Source organism: Triticum dicoccoides, chromosome 3A (genome assembly GCF_002162155.2).
Source record: "Triticum dicoccoides isolate Atlit2015 ecotype Zavitan chromosome 3A, WEW_v2.0, whole genome shotgun sequence".
Taxonomy (NCBI): Eukaryota; Viridiplantae; Streptophyta; class Magnoliopsida; order Poales; family Poaceae; genus Triticum; species Triticum dicoccoides.
The window spans coordinates 608,542,865-608,561,426 of record NC_041384.1 but is presented as its reverse complement, the minus strand read 5'-3'; the positions used below and the strand labels follow the sequence as shown (position 1 = coordinate 608,561,426).

The window sequence follows — 18,562 nt, the reverse complement described above, 5'->3', positions numbered from 1 at the left end:
TTTGCTGTAGCTCCGCCACTGGTTTTCCTCCTTTATTTTTGGGGGATCGACTAGAGTTGGCCTTACCTGGCTTGCAACTCAAGCAATGGCTGTCGTTTCAGAGTTTTGGCTACCCACTTGTTTGTCAGAGGTGTATGTCTTTGGGTGACACTCACGCCATGTTATGATTTTGTCTTCGGGTGACATACCTAATGAGTTTTGCATGGTGTAAAACCTTGGGTGAAAACCCCGACCTGGGAACAGTCACCTTCTTGGAGGCGTCGTCTTGAGATTCTAGCATCGCCTCTAGTATGGTCTCCTTCTCGGGAGGGAATTTTTAAGATGGCTTTGGGCAATGGCCATGGAGGGTGGACACCCAATTTTTTTATGGGAACCTAATTGGGTTTTGGTTTGGTCTTTTTGTGACAGCTCTCGGAACAGGCTTTCAGCCCACCCTATATATAAAGCAAACCATCATGTTCGTACATCAAGTCCAGGTGTAAGAAAGAAAATAGTAAATCTGTTGGGGGCAACAACACAAATATGCCCAAAAGAAAACAAGAAATAGTGATACAAGGATGCGCAGAGCCGAAGAATCACCATCCACGAGGCTCATAAAGATAGCTCCCAACAATATCAGCGACTCAGTCATGCCTGCTAGCCACTCCCTGTCCCGCTGGCTAGATAACGGGTCAGTGGCACGCCTACAAAACCCCGCTCAATCACCATCTTGTTCTGCGTCGTTCAAAGGGTCCAGGTTATCACCGTGAACACTAACCAGAAGAGGCATCCCTCTTACCGGTACGATTGGCCTGAGCTTTTAGGATCTTGCCAAGTTAAGGGGCCTGCCAATCAGGCCCGAGAGCCTCATAGACAAAACTCCACAAAAAGCAGGCAACATGGCATAGGAAGAAATATGTGTCCCATACTCGGGGACACCACAAAGGGGGTACATATCATCGCCCAACCCATGCTACTTGACTGTGTCCGTCCTCGAGAGGAGACGATCACGCAGAAGCTGCCACACAAAGATCTTGATCTTCAATGGAAGCAGTCTTCCACAGATGAGTTGTCCATGATATGGTTGACAATTGACATATGTCATAGTATGCAAGTCTATAGTGAAGATCCATGACGTGGCTAGCTACAAAAAACGACATATGTAGAGTCCTCCAACATCATAGGGGGGCTGCCCTCAATTCGGTCCAAGCTTAGGTCCCCTCAGGAGCAAATGTTTGTTGGAACAGGATGTTTCAGGTCCATTTGTGGACGGCCGAGGCAACCAAAAGCATGGGGTCTGAGCAAATTGCAAACATGCTACGGAATTTGCGAAGTGGGACACTTTCAAGCCATGGGTCCAACCATAAGAGGGATCCTTCTTCATTTCCTATGGAGACGCTGCTTCAAAGACGGATCACATGCTTGACCAACTATAGAGATTTCTAGAATCAGAAGTGGGAGTTCTCCTTACGAGCACAAGCTAGGAGGGGACGACCCTGCATATATTTAGCTTTTTAAAAGTTGCAGCCATAAGCCCCCCTCATCTCTGAGAATCCTCTGGACCCATCGCAGGCTCACAACATAAGGGTCAGATTCATGTGTCGGAACACTAGAATACCTAAACCATCATGGTCCTTTGGGAGGCAGATATCAACCCATTTCACCATATATTTTTGGCAGCTTGGATTGGTGACTGGGTCATCGAGATTCAGTGGTCGTACTGGCCGACATTCCATATTGTTTAGGTGTTGTCCTCTCTGAAGACGACGATTGTGGGTATTACTTTTCTGGTCCCTTTTAGCATTTGTGAGGTCGGTGTGTGGATTATGTGTTCGATGTTTTGTCATGTGTTGTTCAACATGCCGGTTACACTTATTTGTACCAGCGAGACGCGTTAATAAAATCACCCATTATCACAAATCCAGAGCAAAAATTCTAACAAAATGACATATTAAATCATATTCAAATCATAATTTCAGCTACAAATCTGGTGAGATGTGACTTTTTTTTACCACAACGGAATTTACACTTGAAATTTCCATCTACGTGGTCCTTTAAGATGGAAAATTCTCAAACCTAAATGGATGGCCTAGAAGTGGCCACGGGCAAGGCAGTGGACCAACAGGCGCCAGAGGAATGGGTAGCTCTGTTTGGGACACGCAGCCACCCAAACACTCCATTCACTCTCTTCCTCGTGTGTACCACTCAAAACCTCACCTCCGCCTGTATTTCTACTTCCCCGTCCCCTCACTCCTTCTAGACACCAATCCTTCTTCCTCACCCAACTTCCGGAGCAAGCGAATTGCATCATGCCCGCAGTGATGAAAGCTCTCGCCGCCGCCTCGCCGGTCTCGGCGCCGCCTTCGCCCCGTCGGAGCGTCGCAGGTTTTGTTCTTTCTCACTGAAGCTGCATTTCCATTTATGCGCTCTAGTCTCTAGACTTGTAGTGATGTATGAGCACCTGCTCATAAGTTTCTGAATCCAGTGTGCGTGACTGCGTGCTGTATGCAAATTTCACTGCACGATGTCCTTCCTTTGGGAGAGTTCAGAATTGACTGCATGCTTCTCTGTTAAGGCTGCCATTTCGGTTGGAATAGCGTTGGTCATATCTCACTCGTTCGGGTCGTTCTCTGTTAGTCCAGATAGCGTTTGTTTGGTTCAGGCATCAACACCAGCGACTATTTTCTTCCGAAGTACCAAGTTGATTCTTCCACATATTCAGGGTAGCCCTTGTGATGTCCAAATCTATATTTTGCGTTACAAATTACACTGCAAAATGCTGTTTCAGCTGCTGATGGAATCATTATGTCTAGTCTATTTCGTTATTAACAAGCATGGCCTTAAGACATGCCATTCTGAACCTCGCATTTCAGTACCTGACACGCTGCATGTACAGGCTCGTCAGGTGCGCCGTGTCAAAGCCTGCACTCCTCATTCCGCGGCATCTCCCTGCGGTGCCGTCCCAGGAAACCGGCCCACCGCTCGCCGCCGCTACGCAGCTCCCGGGCGGCGGCGCAGGTGGTGGCGATGAAGCCGGCGATCCAGTTCATCCAGGGCACGGACGAGCAGACGATCCCGGACGTGCGGCTGACCAAGTCCCGCGACGGCACCAACGGGGTAGCCATCTTCGAGTTCGACCAGCCGTCGGTGTTCGACTCGTCGGCGGAGCTCGGGGACATCACGGGGTTCTACATGATCGACGAGGAGGGCATGCTGCAGACGGTGGACGTGAGCGCCAAGTTCGTCAACGGGAAGCCGGCCAGGGTGGAGGCCAAGTACGTGATGCGCACGGCCGGGGACTGGGACCGGTTCATGAGGTTCATGGAGAGGTACTCGCAGGCCAACGGCCTCCAGTTCGTCAAGAATTAAGTCACATCTCCTCGATGTGCCTTGTGTGTTGCCCATGTTCAGTTCAGTATAACTGTCGAGCTGGTAACGGAGGTGAATGATTGTACTAAAGGTGTCATGTGTATCTCTTGTGTAACTTTGACATTGTGTGAAATTTTGTATGCACCAGCTGAAAGCACGAACTGAGGAAAACCGGTAGAAAACAAGCATCTGCGACTCAGACGCACCAGTCCCGACGTTGTGCATGTTGATGTTGTGTTAACAACTAGTTTCAGACTTCAGTTTAGTTTTTTCTGAATAATAGCCAGAAGTACGATATGTTTTCATGCTGCGGCAGAATAGGTTGTAGCGTTTAATTCTCTGTAAGTTGTTGGACACGATCAGTCCGTGGGATGGCGCGGGATTAACGGATCGTGCACAGCTAGTTTGCTATGTCGCTGAATAAAAGGAAAAAAAGGGAAAATGATGCAAAGTGTGCGCGTCGCCAAAACACCGTTTCCTCTTTGTGTTCTTCTTGTTAGTTTTGTGTTCTTCAGAATTCAGAGCTAATCCACCCTCTTGGGAGCTGCTCCAACATTTGGCATCAGAGCCATGTTTCAGAAGCGATCCGACAGCTGGAAAAGAGGAGGAGGTTCGGCGGCGGTGATCGGCGATGGAAGACACATCGCCGAAGAGGGATCAAAATAGGGGCGCATCAGTGGCGGAAATTACACGCCGCCAGCGAAGAGGCCCGGAGAAGAGGGCGATGTGGTCGTGTAGCGAGCGCCACTGAGGACTGGTGGCGTCCCGATCCAATACCCAATGCTCAACGATTCCAACTAAGGTCTTTGGGCCATGAAGATGAGAGTGCTGCTCCGCCCGTTCGGTGTCCGGTCGGCGTTGGAGGGCACTGCGGAGTTCGACTAGGGCAAGGACGATGAGGCGTTCGCCGCTCTCTCCCAGCCCGTCCCAGTCGCGGTGATGATGGCAGTGGCCAACTACGAGACTGCCCATGAGGCTGGGAGGCCATCCGGCCCATGCGCGTCGGCGAGGATTGCGTCCAGTAGGCGCAAGTGAAACAACTCAAGCGCCAGCTGGATCACATGGAGATGGCGGACAACGAGTCTCTCAGCGCCTTCACATTGAAGCTCATGATGCTCGTCGGCGAGATATGATTAATGGGCGAGACGGTGAAGGATGAGACAGTCATAGAGGTCCTCTTCAACATCGTTCCAAGGCTTTTCAGTGACATCGTCAACATGATCGAACAGTGGGGTGATCTGACTACCATGATGGTGGCAGAGGCGGTCGGGCGTCTTGCAGTGTTCAAAGAAAACCAGCGCAGCCAGCATCGTCAATCTGACGGTGGGGGTAGTGAGCAGCTCATGCTAGTTACTGAGGTGCTGGAGCAGCTTATGAAGGGCAAAGGGGGATCTTTAGGTGCTAGTAGCAGCGAAGGTGGTCGTGGCCGTGGAGGTGGCCAAGGGCGCGGCGGTGGTCCCGGTGATCGCGCCCAGGTGATAACCCACAAGTATAGGGGATCGCAATAGTTTTCGAGGGTAGAGTATTCAACCCAAATTTATTGATTTGACACAAGATGAGTCAAAGAATATTCTCAAGTATTAGCAGCTGAGTTGTCAATTCAACCACACCTGAAAGACTTAATATCTGCAGCAAAATATTTAGTACCAAAGTAGTATGGAAGTAACGGTAACGGTGGCAAAAGTAACAATAACAGTTTTGTAGCAATCGCAATAGTGGCAACGGAAAAGTAACTGAGCAAAGATCAATATGTGAAAAGCTCATAGGCAATGGATCAATCATGGATAATTATGTCGGATGACATTCATCATGCAACAGTTATAACATAGGGTGACACAGAACTAGCTCCAATTCATCAATATAATGTAGGCATGTATTCCGTATATAGTCATACATGCTTATAGAAAAGAACTTGCATGACATCTTTTGTCCTACCCTCCCTAGCAGCGGGGTCCTATTGAAAACTAAGGTATATTAATGCCTCCTTTTAATAGAGTACTGGACCAAAACATTAGCACTTAGTGAATACATGAACTCCTCAAACTACGGTCATCACCGGAAAGTGTTCCGACTATTGTCACTCCGGGGTTGCCGAATCATAACACGTAGTAGGTGACTATAACTTGCAAGATAGGATCAAGAACACAAATATATTCATGAAAACATAATAGGTTCAGATCTGAAATCATGGCACTCGGGCCCTAGTGACAAGCATTAAGCATAGCAAAGTCATAGCAACATCAATTTTAGAACATAGTGGATACTAGGGATCAAACCCTAACAAAACTAACTCGATTACATGATAAATCTCATCCAACCCATCACGGTCCAGCAAGCCTATGATGGAATTACTCACACACGGCGGTGAGTATCATGAAATTGGTGATCGAGGATGGTTGATGATGACGATGGCGACGGATTCCCCTCTCCGGAGCCCAAAACTGACTCCAGATCTGCTCTCCTGAGGAAGAACAGGGCTTGGCGGAGGCTCCATATCGTAAAACGTGATGAATCTTTCTCTCTATTTTTTTCTCCCGAACGTGAATATATGAAGTTGGAGTTGAGGTCGATGGAGGTCCAGGGGGCCCACAAGGATGGAGGCCCCCACCCTTGTGGCCAGGTTGTGAGCCCCCTTCCGTTGATTCTTTCGCCAATATTTTTTATTAATTTCAAAAATCATCTCCGTGAAGTTTCAGGTCATTCCGAGAACTTTTATTTCTGCACAAAAATAACACCATGGCAATTCTGCTAAAAGCTGCATCGGTCTGGGTTAGTTCCATTCAAATCATGCAAGTTAGAGTCCAAAATAAGGGCAAAAGAGGTTGGAAAAGTAATATGATGGAGACGTATCAGCTCCTGCAAGCTTAACCTATTGCTTGTCCTCAAGCAATTCAGTTGACAAACTGAAAGCGATAAAGAGAACTTTTATAAACTCTGTTTGATCTTATTGTTGCAAATATGTAAAGCCATCATTCAAGTTTTCAGCATAGATTATGAACTAACCATATTCACAATAACATTTAGGAGGTGTTTGGTTCGCCCTTTTGTATCGTAACCTGATTACAGCACTAATGGATACCGTCAGATCTTCTTTGTTTTGGTTGCTCTGTAATCCCATAACACGGTATTAGATCCCAGTCTAGTACAAATCTGTTACCGGTCAAAATCGTCCGTAATTAAAGCCGCTACAGCCGTCTCCCCCCTCGCTATCTCCTCTGCGATTAAAGCGTCGTTGCCGCGACCAGCCGTCCACGCCTCCGTGCGCCGCCGCAACTTGCCGCTGCCGGCTCCGTCCGCGCTGTCGCCGTCGTTCCACCGGCCGCCGCCGCCCTCGTCGTTGCATCCGCCGCCACCCCAGTCGCTGCATCCGCCGTCATTCCACCGGCCGCCACCCCCGTCCGTGCATCCGTCGTCGTCGTTAGCGTCGGCCTCGCTCTCAAGACCTCGCCCCCAAGACACGAATGATGTTGGTAGGGAAGCTACGCGGGCATGCTTCCAGACGGTGGTTCGTCCTCAACTGATACATCCGCAACTCTGGTATTCATTAACGTTACAGCGTATACCCAAACAAGATATGATTTTTGCCCATACCGTTTACGTTGACGGTGTAACCCATTTACGTTTGCGTTTGCGTTACCATTTTGCAACCAAACACCTCCTTAGGTCTCACATTTATTCATATCAATGGCATAATCAACTAGCGAGCAATAATAATAAATCTCGGATGACAACACTTTCTCAAAACAATTGTGATATGACATAACAAGATGGTATCTCGCTAGCCCTTTCTAAGACCGCAAAATATAAATGCAGAGCACCTCTGAAGATTAAGGACTGACTAGACATTGTAATTCATTGTAAAAGAGATCCAGTCACAGTCATACTCAATAAAAATTAATAACAATGCATACAAATGACAGTGGTGCTCTCTAACTGGTGTTTTTTATAAGAGGATGATGACTCAGCAATAAAAGTAAATAGATAGGCCCTTCGCAGAGGGAAGCAGGAATTTGCAGAGGTGTTAGAGCTCGAGTTTTGAAATAGAGATAAATAACATTTTGAGTGGTATGCTTTCACTATCAACATAACAACCAAGAGATCTCGGTATCTTGCACGCTACATACATTATAGGCGGTTCCTAAACAAAATGGTAAAGTTTATACTCCCCCACCACCAACAAGCACACTCCATGGTTGGTCCGAAACAACGGGTACCGTCCAACTAACAATAGTCCTGGGGGAGTTTTGTTTGCAATTATTTTGATTTGATTTGAGCATGGGACTGGGCATCCCGGTTACGAGCCATTTTCTCATGAATGATGATCGAAGTCCACTCATCATGAGAATAACTCACCTAGCATAGAAGATATGGACAACCCTAGTTGGTACATGAGCGATTTGAGCATACAAAACAGATTATCATTTGAAGATTTAGAGTTTGGCACATGCAAATTTACTTGGAACGGCAGGTAAATACCGCATATAGGTAGGTATGGTGGACTCATATGGAACAACTTTGGGTTTATGGAAGTGGATGCACAAGTAGTATTCCCGCTTAGTACAAGTGAAGGCTAGAAAGAGACTGGGAAACGACCAACTAGAGAGCGACAACAGTCATAAACATGCATTGGAATTAACCAACATTGAATGCAAGCATGGGTAGGATATAAATCACCATGAACAAATATTGTGGAGGCTATGTTGATTTTGTTTCAACTACATGCGTGAACATGTGCCAAGTCAAGCAACTTGAATCATTCAAAAGAGGATACCATCCTATCATACTACATCACAATCATTTTAATTTTCATGTTGGTACTTAAGGTAAACCATTATAAACTCCTAGCTAATTAAGCATGGCATGCGTAACTATAATCTCTAATTGTCATTGCAAACATATTTAATTCATAATAGGCTGAATCAGGAATGATTAACTAATCATATTTACAAAAACAAGATAGGTCGAGTTCATACCAGGTTTTCTTCATCTCAATCGTTTCATCATATATCCTCATTATTGCCTTTCACTTGCACGAGCGAATGGTGTGGATAATAATAACAATGCACGTGCATTGGGCTAAGTTGTAATCTGCAAACATTAATTTAAAGAAGAAGACAAGGTAATATGGGCTCTTTGTTAGATCAACAATAATGCATATGAGAGCCACTCAACATTTTCATCGTTGTCATCTCCTCTCGACTCCCAAAGAAAAGAAAAAGAATTTCAAAGAAACACACTGAAATATTTTTGGAGTTTTTGTTTTTCTGAAGAAAGTAAAACAAGAACAAGAAAAATTATTTACACGGGAAAGCTCCCAACAAGCAAAAAGAAGAACGAGAAATCTTTTTGGGTTCTCTTTTAACGAAAAATGTATTTGGCAACCCTGTGCTCTATTGCAAAATCGCCACACCACCTGGATGACGTCAATTTCAAATCCTACGGACGCGAAATGTTCCAGCGAGTAGTTTCAATTTGTCTATCGCTGGTGTGTGGGCCATCTCTTCGTCGCCCGCTTCGCTCGAACCGTCTCCCACATCGTGCGATTGACTTAACTATCCCCTCCTCCCACCACTCGCCTCATTTACTCTATAACGGCACGCCCACTTCTATGTCGCTCCGCGCGCGCTCTCTCTCCGTCGACGGCGAGCGGCGGCGGCTTCTCCGGCCGATTCTCGGCGCTGGTCTTCTGTTCCACCGGTGAGTATCGACTCAATCGCCCTCACATCCTAGTAGTTCGTGCGCCTCAATTCATATGGTAACCGCGCACCCGCTTCTCTGTCGCTCCGCCCCCGCTCTCTCTCCGTGACGGCGAGCGGCGGTGCCTTCTCCGGCCAATTCTCGGTGCTAGTATTCTGTTCCATCGGTGAGTATCAACTCAATCGCCCTCACATCCGCCTCCAGTAGTTCGTGCTCTGTTTCTCGACGCCATTAGTGGCAGGATGTTCGTCGGGATGGTCACATGTTAGAACAGACGAGAAATGCGCCCAATGCATTCAATTCATGGTGTAGATGCTATTTGTTAGGCCCTGTTTTGCATGCACATCGTTCCAGTGATTAATTTGCCGTTTTCGATTTCATGGCTAGTTGCCGTAATTTTTGAACTGATCCCCTCTGCTACATGCTCGATTCTGATTTCTAGGGGTTTCTCTAGATGCAAAACCATTATATATACATTCATGATTCCCCATCAGTGAAGTATACATTCATGCTTATGATTTCTAGGGTTCTCTCTAAATGCTACATGACTCGATTTCCCTGATCTTTGTTAGCACTATCAGTGGTGTCCCGTTTTCATGATGCATTTTGTGTTCCTTTTGTGTTTCTAACTGATGGATGTGCCATCATTGAGCTCACATGAACTTTAATTGTGAATATTATCATCAGTGGTGTGAATAATTTATCAGGAGTCCACTGTAAAATTTATCAGGTCACTGAATACTTAGTTCTGTGATGTCCAATATATGTGTTTGTGTGCAAGTTGTTGCCATCCCTAATTTGCATAATTTATCTTGCCCGATTCATACTTTTTATCGGTGTATTATAAGCAAACAAAAATTCAGGTATTCAATATCTAGTAGAAGCACACATGTCCTTGTCATTCTCTGTTGTGGATGAGTTATCTTGTTTGTATGTTCACAAGTTACCAATGTATCATAAGAATATGTGTGTGACTATTAATTCAACAGTTGTGCATCCTTTATGCTCACTTTTTTCTCTTTTGTTATTTTTGTGTGTCAGGTCACAATGCCAAGGAGGCGCAATTTAGATGATGACTTTGAGGAGGTGAACCCCTTAAAGAAACATAAGCCTCCCGCAGATCGGAATAGGGCTTCTCCTAGTGCTCTTGTGACTGCCTGTAAGGATATGTCCGATGAGAGAATGGCTGCGATCGATGACATGGATTTCACTAGTCTGCGGAATATCAAGTGTGATAATCTGTTCAATCGGCTTTCTCAATGGCTTGCTGGTCTATACGACCCTGATTCCCGTGAGGTTGTTGTACCTGGTCGCGGAAGGTTACCGATCAATGAAGAGTTTGTGCATCGTATAATGGGTGTGCCCCGAGGTGATATTGCGGTGGATTTCAAGGTTCCTACAGATGCACAGCTTGAGTTTGCGGGAGATCTTTTTGGTGATCTCGGACATGCTCCTAAAACTGTGGATGTATTAAACCTTATCTTGAGCACTAACCGTCATGACGACAATTTCAAGCGCTTGTGGCTTGTGCTTGCTGCCAGCACCGTGATGGCGCCGACGACTTCCAACAAGATCAGCACCAGACGGTATCCTGTGCTGGTAAGCACATCTGGCTATCTTTCTAGTTCACGCTCTTTATCTCTTTTCTTTTCTGTTTTTTCTACCTGGTAATTTTTGCTTCTTAGTCTGATGATTATACACATATGCACTTTGATAACTTTCCCTGATTTTTGGAGTGTGGTAATTTCTGTCCCTTTGATTTTTCTATGATATGAAGTATGGTATTTATGTAGTAATGCACCTGATAACTTTATATGAAGGTGTAGTAATTATATAGTAATGCACCGGATAACTTTTTATGAAGGTGTCGTAATTACATAGTGATGCACCTGATAACTTTTTTTCTGATGGTGTGGTAATTATGTAGTAATGCGCCTGATAACTTTTTCTGAAAGTGTGGTAATTATTTAGTAATGCACCTGATAATTTATTTATGCCTTGCAATATGGTAATTTTGACTTACTTCTCAATAATGTGGTAATTGTGTGCTTATATACTTGGTGATTCCATGCTTTAACAGTGTTATAAGTATCTACTTATGTCCCCTGCTAACTTGTGTGCATACAGTCCTCTATGTTTCATGTGCTTTCTTTTTTTTCGCAGCAAAATATTAGCAATGTAAAAAACCTCAACTGGTGCAAATTTATTGCGGATCAGCTTCACAAAGCCCTTTCAAAAGGAAAGCCTACGACTGGCTGCCTCCTATTCTACAATGTTAGTCCCCGTATTCTTTTTTTGTTCCCATGATATTTTGGATTGTACGTCTTATTCCGCCAAACAGCTAGATTGTAATGACCTTTTCTGTTTTTCCAGCTTCTGTATATAGATTCTATTGACTTAACTGGCCTTGGTATCATCTTGCCTAATGGTCCTTTTGCAATTAATGTGTGGACGAATGAGTTGGCATCGAAAGTTCTCCGGATGGATGTCCAGAGGGACAAGCTTTCTTATGAGAAATTACCGGTAATTTCCCATTCATCATTTTTCTTACCTTCTATGTATTGCCATCTTTTTTATCAAGATCTTAATTTGTTTTTTATCATATTTTTTTCAGCTTAAGCCCCAATATGGTCAAGACTATTGCTTGTTTGGTGGCTTACAAGGTCTAGATAAATTCATGCGTGTTCATGCACCGCAAAACTGTTCTGAACATGTATTTTTAATCCTTTTTGTGCGTTTGGGTATTTTTATTTTCCTTTTCCTCGTAAATATTGTTATAAAGACCTGGTAACTTGTACTGTTTTTAGGATGGTAACTTTTTTTTATTTTTTTATTCTCACTTTGGAATAACTTCATTTTGAACTTATCTTTGTGTGGTATTTTTAGTTGTTTTTGCATGGTACTTAATGTCTCTCACAACCTGATTATTTGTTTTTTCATTCGTGATTTTCTATCAGAAACTTGCTAAAGCTTCTGCTATTGTGGGTCGCTTTTCGTCTGGCATGGTTGGCCTCCTGGGTGGTCTTGTTAATGAGTTCATGTCCTTGGATGATGAAGACAGCTCATGGATGTCCCGTGTGTTAGAGAGCCAACTAAAGGGTTTATCTTCTGCTGCCGGGAAGACTGCCGGGAAGACTGCAAGCACCCGTCCTTCATCCCACTAGCGTGAAGTAAAAGATACCGGCAAGCAAACTATTGAAGGTTCAGATTCTCATCATGAGGATAGTGATGGTGGCGGTGATGGTCACTCTGACGAATATCTAGATTTTCACGTTCATTACCATGGTTCTTCAGGTGGACCGAACGCCCATGAGGCTTTAGGTAGTGGGGGTAGTGCTGGACCGAATGCCCATGATGCTTCAGGTAGTGGCGCAGCGAATGCAGATGTGGGTGCAACCATGTTTGCAACTGCCAATGTGTCGGTAAGGTCAGCAGGAATTGATGGAACTGCTACTACAGGAACCGATCAGCCTCTCGAGTCTCAGATTATGCTTACTGCATGTTCCGGGAATGTATCTAGTGATGGATTGCATAACCAGCCAGATATGACAGATACTCAAAACGAGGCTGCTATTGATGCTTCTGTGAAGAGGTGCGGTTCTTCTCTTGTCCGTAACTTGGAAAAGCAATATTCCAGGCGTCGCAAGGAATTACGCCTACCTTCTCCGCCCATGTCCACTGGTACAACTGTTTCTGACCAGCCGTCGTTGGATGATACACATCGTTCTATCAAGGCAATAGTCATCAATGAGCTTGGCATTGTAGGCCCTGATAAGGGCACTAACTCAGTAATTGCCAATCCCACGCGGAAGAAGCAATGTCCTCGCAAGTGAGTTTCTTATCATCTGCTAGTTGATTTATTTTTATTTTTATTTGTTATATTGCATTTTATAGCTGGTAACTTCTGTCAATATAAGCTGGTAACTAATGTTACACTTTAGCTGTTGTGTGCAAATATAATCTGATAATTAATGTTAATATAAGCTGGTAACTAATGTTTTTATAAGCTGGTAATGTCCATGGTTATTTTTCTTTGTGTACATACTTACTTGTTGTTACTCTTTTGTGTTATAACTTTTCCTAGCACCTAGCTTCTGATAATTAGAAGTAAATATGTCTGGATAGTTTCTATTCCTTAACAAGCTTGTGTTTTTTTCTAGAAAAGATAGTAATTATATCATGGTAAGGCTGATAACTTTCAGTAGCTATTTTCACGATAATATCTTCAGGTTTTTATTTGAACAATATGTAGTTTAACTTTGTTTGCATGATAATTTTAGTAATTATATGCTGGTAAGCATGTGCTATTTGTCTACGGTAACATTTTTCTCACGTGCACTATATCCTTTTCAAATAATAACTTGTCAGGTGTTCGAATGCTCCATCTATTAGTGTTGCCGACCTTTAGCAAATGCGGTCTAGCAGTGTGGGTGTCACGTCTGAGGAGATACCTAGTAATCCTGCGCGTTCTTCGGCAGATGTTGACTCGTCTGACACGTCACGCAGGTGATTATGAATGTTATTTTTCCTCGCTATATGATATCTAAATGATTTTCTCTATTTGTTTATTTTTAATTTGTAAATTAGGTGAATATATACCGGTAATTTAACTCTTTTATGCGTGGCATCATAATCTATACGGGAATGACTGGTAGTTTTTATAGTCAAAGCTCTTACAATATTTACTGCTTTAGCATGATAAATTTGTTGGTAACTTTGTTATCTTCATAGTTACCATCTTCATTAATGATTCGTGACGATGTTGATTTTTTGCATTATGTGGATAACCAAGTTGGCCCTAAGCTGTCAAATAATTTGAATACAAGCTGGTAACTAAAGTTATTTTTTAGCTGTTAACTTATGTCAGTATAAGCTGGCAACTAATGTTATTTTTAGCTGTTGTATGCAAATATAATCTGATAACTAATGTTAATATAGGCTGGTAACTACTGTTTTTATAAGCTATTGATGTCCATGTTTATTTTTCTATGTGTGCAGCAAGAAGACCAAGATTACTGTGAGGAAGGTTAAGAAGTCTTCTACAGTTGCAGTTGCAACTAGGTCTTCTCCTCGTTTTGCTCCCAAGAACGCGAAAGATGGTTTTAAAGACTCCCCCGTGGTCAGTTCTCCAATAGCTGTTGTGCAAGATAATGCCCCTGTGAGGAATTCACCAGATGCTGGTTTTGGAGCGGTGGATGAGCTCGCGGCAGCATCCACTATTACTCAAGTGGTAGAAGAAATTGCCAATGTTGTTATTGGCACTGAAGCTGAAACTTCTGTTGATCAACCTAAAGGAATTGCTCCTCCAATGAGCGATGTTGTAGCTGAAACTTCTGCTGATCAACCTCAAGGAATTGCTCCTTCAATGAGCGCTGTCGTAGCTGAAACTTCTGCTGATCAAGTTCAAGGAATTGCTCCTCCAATGACCGCTGTTGTAGCTGAAGATGACCAAGCTCCTGTCAAAATACCATGTGTTGTTCAAGCTCAAGTTGAATCTTCCCAATCCAATGTGGCAGAACCAGTTGAAACTGAAGATGAAGTGTTTGTTGAAGCTCAACCTGGGGATGACCAAGTCGTCGCCCAAGAATTCAGCATTAATGCAGATGTAGAAGATGTTGTTGCTGATAGGGCCTACTGGGATTCCACCCCACCATCTTGCTCTCTTGGCCTAGATTCTGGCCCCACACCTCCTGGACCAGATATTATTACGACGGCCGCAGTCCTAGCAGCAGTACCAACACCGCCCCCAGTGGTTGTTTCGACAACTCAAGCACCAGCAGTGGTCCCAACGGTTAACAATGCTCCCCAAGACCGAGCAGCGGCATCCCCAATTGATCATATGGCGGCAGCACCACGAGATTTAAAGAATGCAGAAGATAATCCTACTGACTCCAATCCGGTTTCAGGCTCTGAGCCTGCTGACCTTGGTAAGTGAAGGCATATACGTGTCTTCGCTTTTATCACAAAAGAGTGATGGGATGGATGTCTGCTTTTCGAAGACCTTTTTATGCTTTTAGTTTGATCCTGTGTGTATATTTATGCTCTTTTTATGCTATGTATGGACAACCTCCCCCCTCTCACATGTAATGACTTATGCTTTTGCGTGTGTGCTATGTAACGAATTATGTGTTTTCGTTTCACATTTGCGCTCTTTTATTTTTTATGTTGTCTGGTGTGTGGATGTATTATGCGTGATTATTATTGTTCATTTTTTCTGGTAACTTTTACTAACATCCGACTGATAATTATTTGCTACTAGTTAATTAAATGGTAACATTTGTGATCATACCCTGATAACTTCTGCTATCACCATGCTGATAACGTCAACCCATTGTGTGCTAACTTCTGCTATCACCATGCTAACATCTGACTGATAATTGTAGCGCTCTACTTTTAACTGATAAATACAATCGCTCTACATGAAAGATATTTGTACCTTATTTTTCAGCTTACCATTTTATCATATGGTAACTTTCACCATGATATCTTTTTGCGAATGTTTGTGCTAGTATTTTTTGTTCTAACTAGATATCTACATGTTTTCAGTTTTTTGCTAACTAGTTACTTAAATAGTAATATTTGTGATCATACCCTGATAACTTCTGCTATCACCATGCTGATAACTCCAACCATTTTGTTTCCTTTATTGATGCTGTAAATACACCCCTCCCCCTCCTTTCCCTGCACGCACAGACAAACCATTCTAATACATTTATGCTGCCCCTTTAACTATCCCGACCCCCCTCATTTTCTTCCCTTTTTCTCTCTATAGTAATTATATCATCATTCTGTACTATCTATCACTTTTTTCTTTAGCTGTTTTTCCACATATTTGACATTCCTTTTGTCAGTTCACAAACTGACCTGATCACAACTTTTTGAAGAGCGTCGATTTCGAGTTTATGATGCGGATGTTGAAGACGACGATGTAGTTATGTGGGTTGAAGAAGTCGAACGTGCCACTGTTAGAGCAAAAGCAAATTACGGTCCTGTAAAAGGTACTGATAGGAAGATTTTATTTAACAAACTTTTTCCTACTGCCAACCTTGATAACATCATTATCTTCATGTTGATAATTTACTGTTCTAAACTCTGATAACTTCTTTTCTTTTTGTTTCCCCATAATATTTCTTTCCATCATTCCCAACTCTGATAACTCCCTTCACTTTTCTTCTAGACCACCCCACCATCCCTGAATCTGCTACACCAGTTATTCAACCTCCCTATGGTAATCATTCAGCCAGTGTGACTCCTAAATCGTACATTCGGAAAGTTAGGGTAAGCCACCCATCGCAGTTCCTTCTGCCTCCATATTGTGGCCTCACAGCATCTGCACTCGAAGAGGTTATTTACACAGAAGTTATCAAGCACACCACTGATTCAATTGACTCCAAGATAAAACAGTAATGACATTTACTGTTTTCCTTTTCTCTAGTATTTTAACCCCTCACCGGCAAAACATTTGCTTATATACTATTTTTTCTTTGTTTGCTTTTCAGTATTAGGGTTATTGACATCGATGGGCAGTGGGTCATATTGGAGGAGCTTGCTAATAGTGTGATAGAAGGTGTTCAAGTTTCGAATAATATTGCAGAGCTCCAGATCCGAACTCTTTCTGATTATGTACCCCCAGGGAAGATCATCTTTCCATGGTTGCTGTCAGTATATCTTCACATACATGATATGACGAGCAAGTTCCTAATCAAGCATTTCCGTCATGATGCAAACTACATACTTAGTCACCAAAATCAGGTACAATTTTTTACGTAAACTACATACTTTTCTTCTTTTAAATCGTACAAGCTGTTTTTTAGTTGGTCTAACAGGCAATTTTATCAGGCTCTTATTTTGGTTTTGTCAGACATCATACCATTAAAGAATTTTAGCTGGTACCTAGTTATGTTACTTTTCTGTGGTAACTTTCATGTATGCCTACTGGTAACATATGTTGTCAGTGTCCTGATAACTTTGCCTTTTTTAACTGTAAATGCATTGATAACTTCTTGTGTTCATGTGTTCACATTTTTCCTTTCTATGGTAACTTTCATGTATGCCTACTGGTAACATATGTTGTCAGTGTCCTGATAACTTTGCCTTTTTAACTTTAAATGCATTGATAACTTCATAACTTATTGTGTTCATGTGTTCACATTTTCTTAACAGCTACTATTTCCAACATTGCAAAAGTTGGGACGTCTACCAAAGGACGGGCATTGGTATGTCTTGTGCCTTAATCTCAAGGCAAAACGATTTGAAGTTCTTGATTCTCTTCGTCCACAAGATAGCCCTTCGCTCATCACACATGCGACAAAGCTTATGAATGGCATTAAAAAAGCCTGGTTGATTGCGTACAAGGACTCGAGTAAGCAGATCCAAGACTATGATCTGGTGTACATCGATGTGTTCAAACAGGACAATGGGTTAGTTTTTTGGCTAGTACTCCATCATTTTTTCCATCTAAATACCTGGTAACTTAGTAGTGTAGCATTTTAAAAGTTCATTCACCTTTTTGCTTATCTTATTTTGCTTTTTAACACATTTTTTATTTTTTCCCTTACAACACTGATTGCGGTTTCTTCGCGTTCAAGATCTTGGAGTTCTGGGATGGTAAAAATATCCCGACAATAACTAAGGAGCAGATCCCGTCGCTGAGGAAGATATTGACAAGCATGTGGCTGGACCATCCTCTTAACAAATGCACGCAATGGCGCTATCACTTGTTCAATAAGGAGTAATTGATGTGAGAAATTTGCACCAATATAAGTATTAAAATTAAGAATGATGATAGTTTCATACATTTTTTCTGGGCAGATTACTATCTTTTTTATACATTTTTGCTGATAATTATGATAGTCAATGCTGATAACATACTATAACAGGTGCTGATAACTTTATTTTTCATTGCGTCATAACATTTTACTCACAAACAAAGAATGATAACTAATCTCATTCTCATTTTCTGAAAATCCCCATTACATTCTGGACGATAATTTACATGTTTCAGTGCTGATAACTTTTCATTACATGGTGTCTCGACACCGTTTTACACAATAAAATGGGTAAAATTGATAAGTAAAATCTCTAACTTGCATTTTTCAATGCCCATCTAACTTGCATTTCTCAGGGCGGGATGGGTGAGGTACATTTGCGTTTATCATGATCTGTCGACCCGCAGACTCTACACTTCCTCTCTTTTTTTTGGCTTTGCAATGTCAAATGGGTGCTGGAATCTTTTCTCTCTCGGACGCCCTTTCGTAGTAGACTTTGGTGGGTCTAGTATCACTCTTGTGTTTGATGATTGGGATCCCTCGGCATGTGAGCCCTGGAACTGGAAAATATCGCCAGACACATGCGTGACAGGAATGCTTCCTTGATGCGCTACTGGGACACCTTCGGTGGCACTAGTCCCTGGTGGTGAAGAAAACATTTGTGCTTCTTTTCCCTCATATTTTTCCTTTCTTGCTTTCTTTAGTTGCCTCTTTTTTAGTGCATCCATGTCGTCTCTGAAAGCATTAAC

The 18,562-nt window shown here is 42.9% G+C and overlaps 1 protein-coding gene across 1 annotated transcript; it reads left to right on the top strand.

Annotated features, from left to right (window-relative positions):
• The first annotated feature begins 2,192 nt into the window (after window positions 1-2,192).
• LOC119269555 (photosystem II reaction center PSB28 protein, chloroplastic-like) lies at window positions 2,193-3,608 on the top strand. The gene is made up of 2 exons (XM_037551411.1): window positions 2,193-2,364; window positions 2,876-3,608. The coding sequence occupies exons 1-2, from the start codon at window positions 2,289-2,291 to the stop codon at window positions 3,346-3,348; spliced, it is 549 nt and encodes a 182-aa protein (XP_037407308.1). The 5' UTR covers window positions 2,193-2,288; the 3' UTR covers window positions 3,349-3,608.
• Window positions 3,609-18,562: the final 14,954 nt, after the last annotated feature.

Coding starts and splice junctions, on each gene's coding strand:
- LOC119269555 (XM_037551411.1), top strand. CDS start 2,289: ATGCCCGCAGTGATGAAAGCTCTCGCCGCCGCCTCGCCGGTCTCGGCG. Junction 2,365..2,875: donor GCCCCGTCGGAGCGTCGCAG/GTTTTGTTCTTT, acceptor CTGCATGTACAG/GCTCGTCAGGTGCGCCGTGT.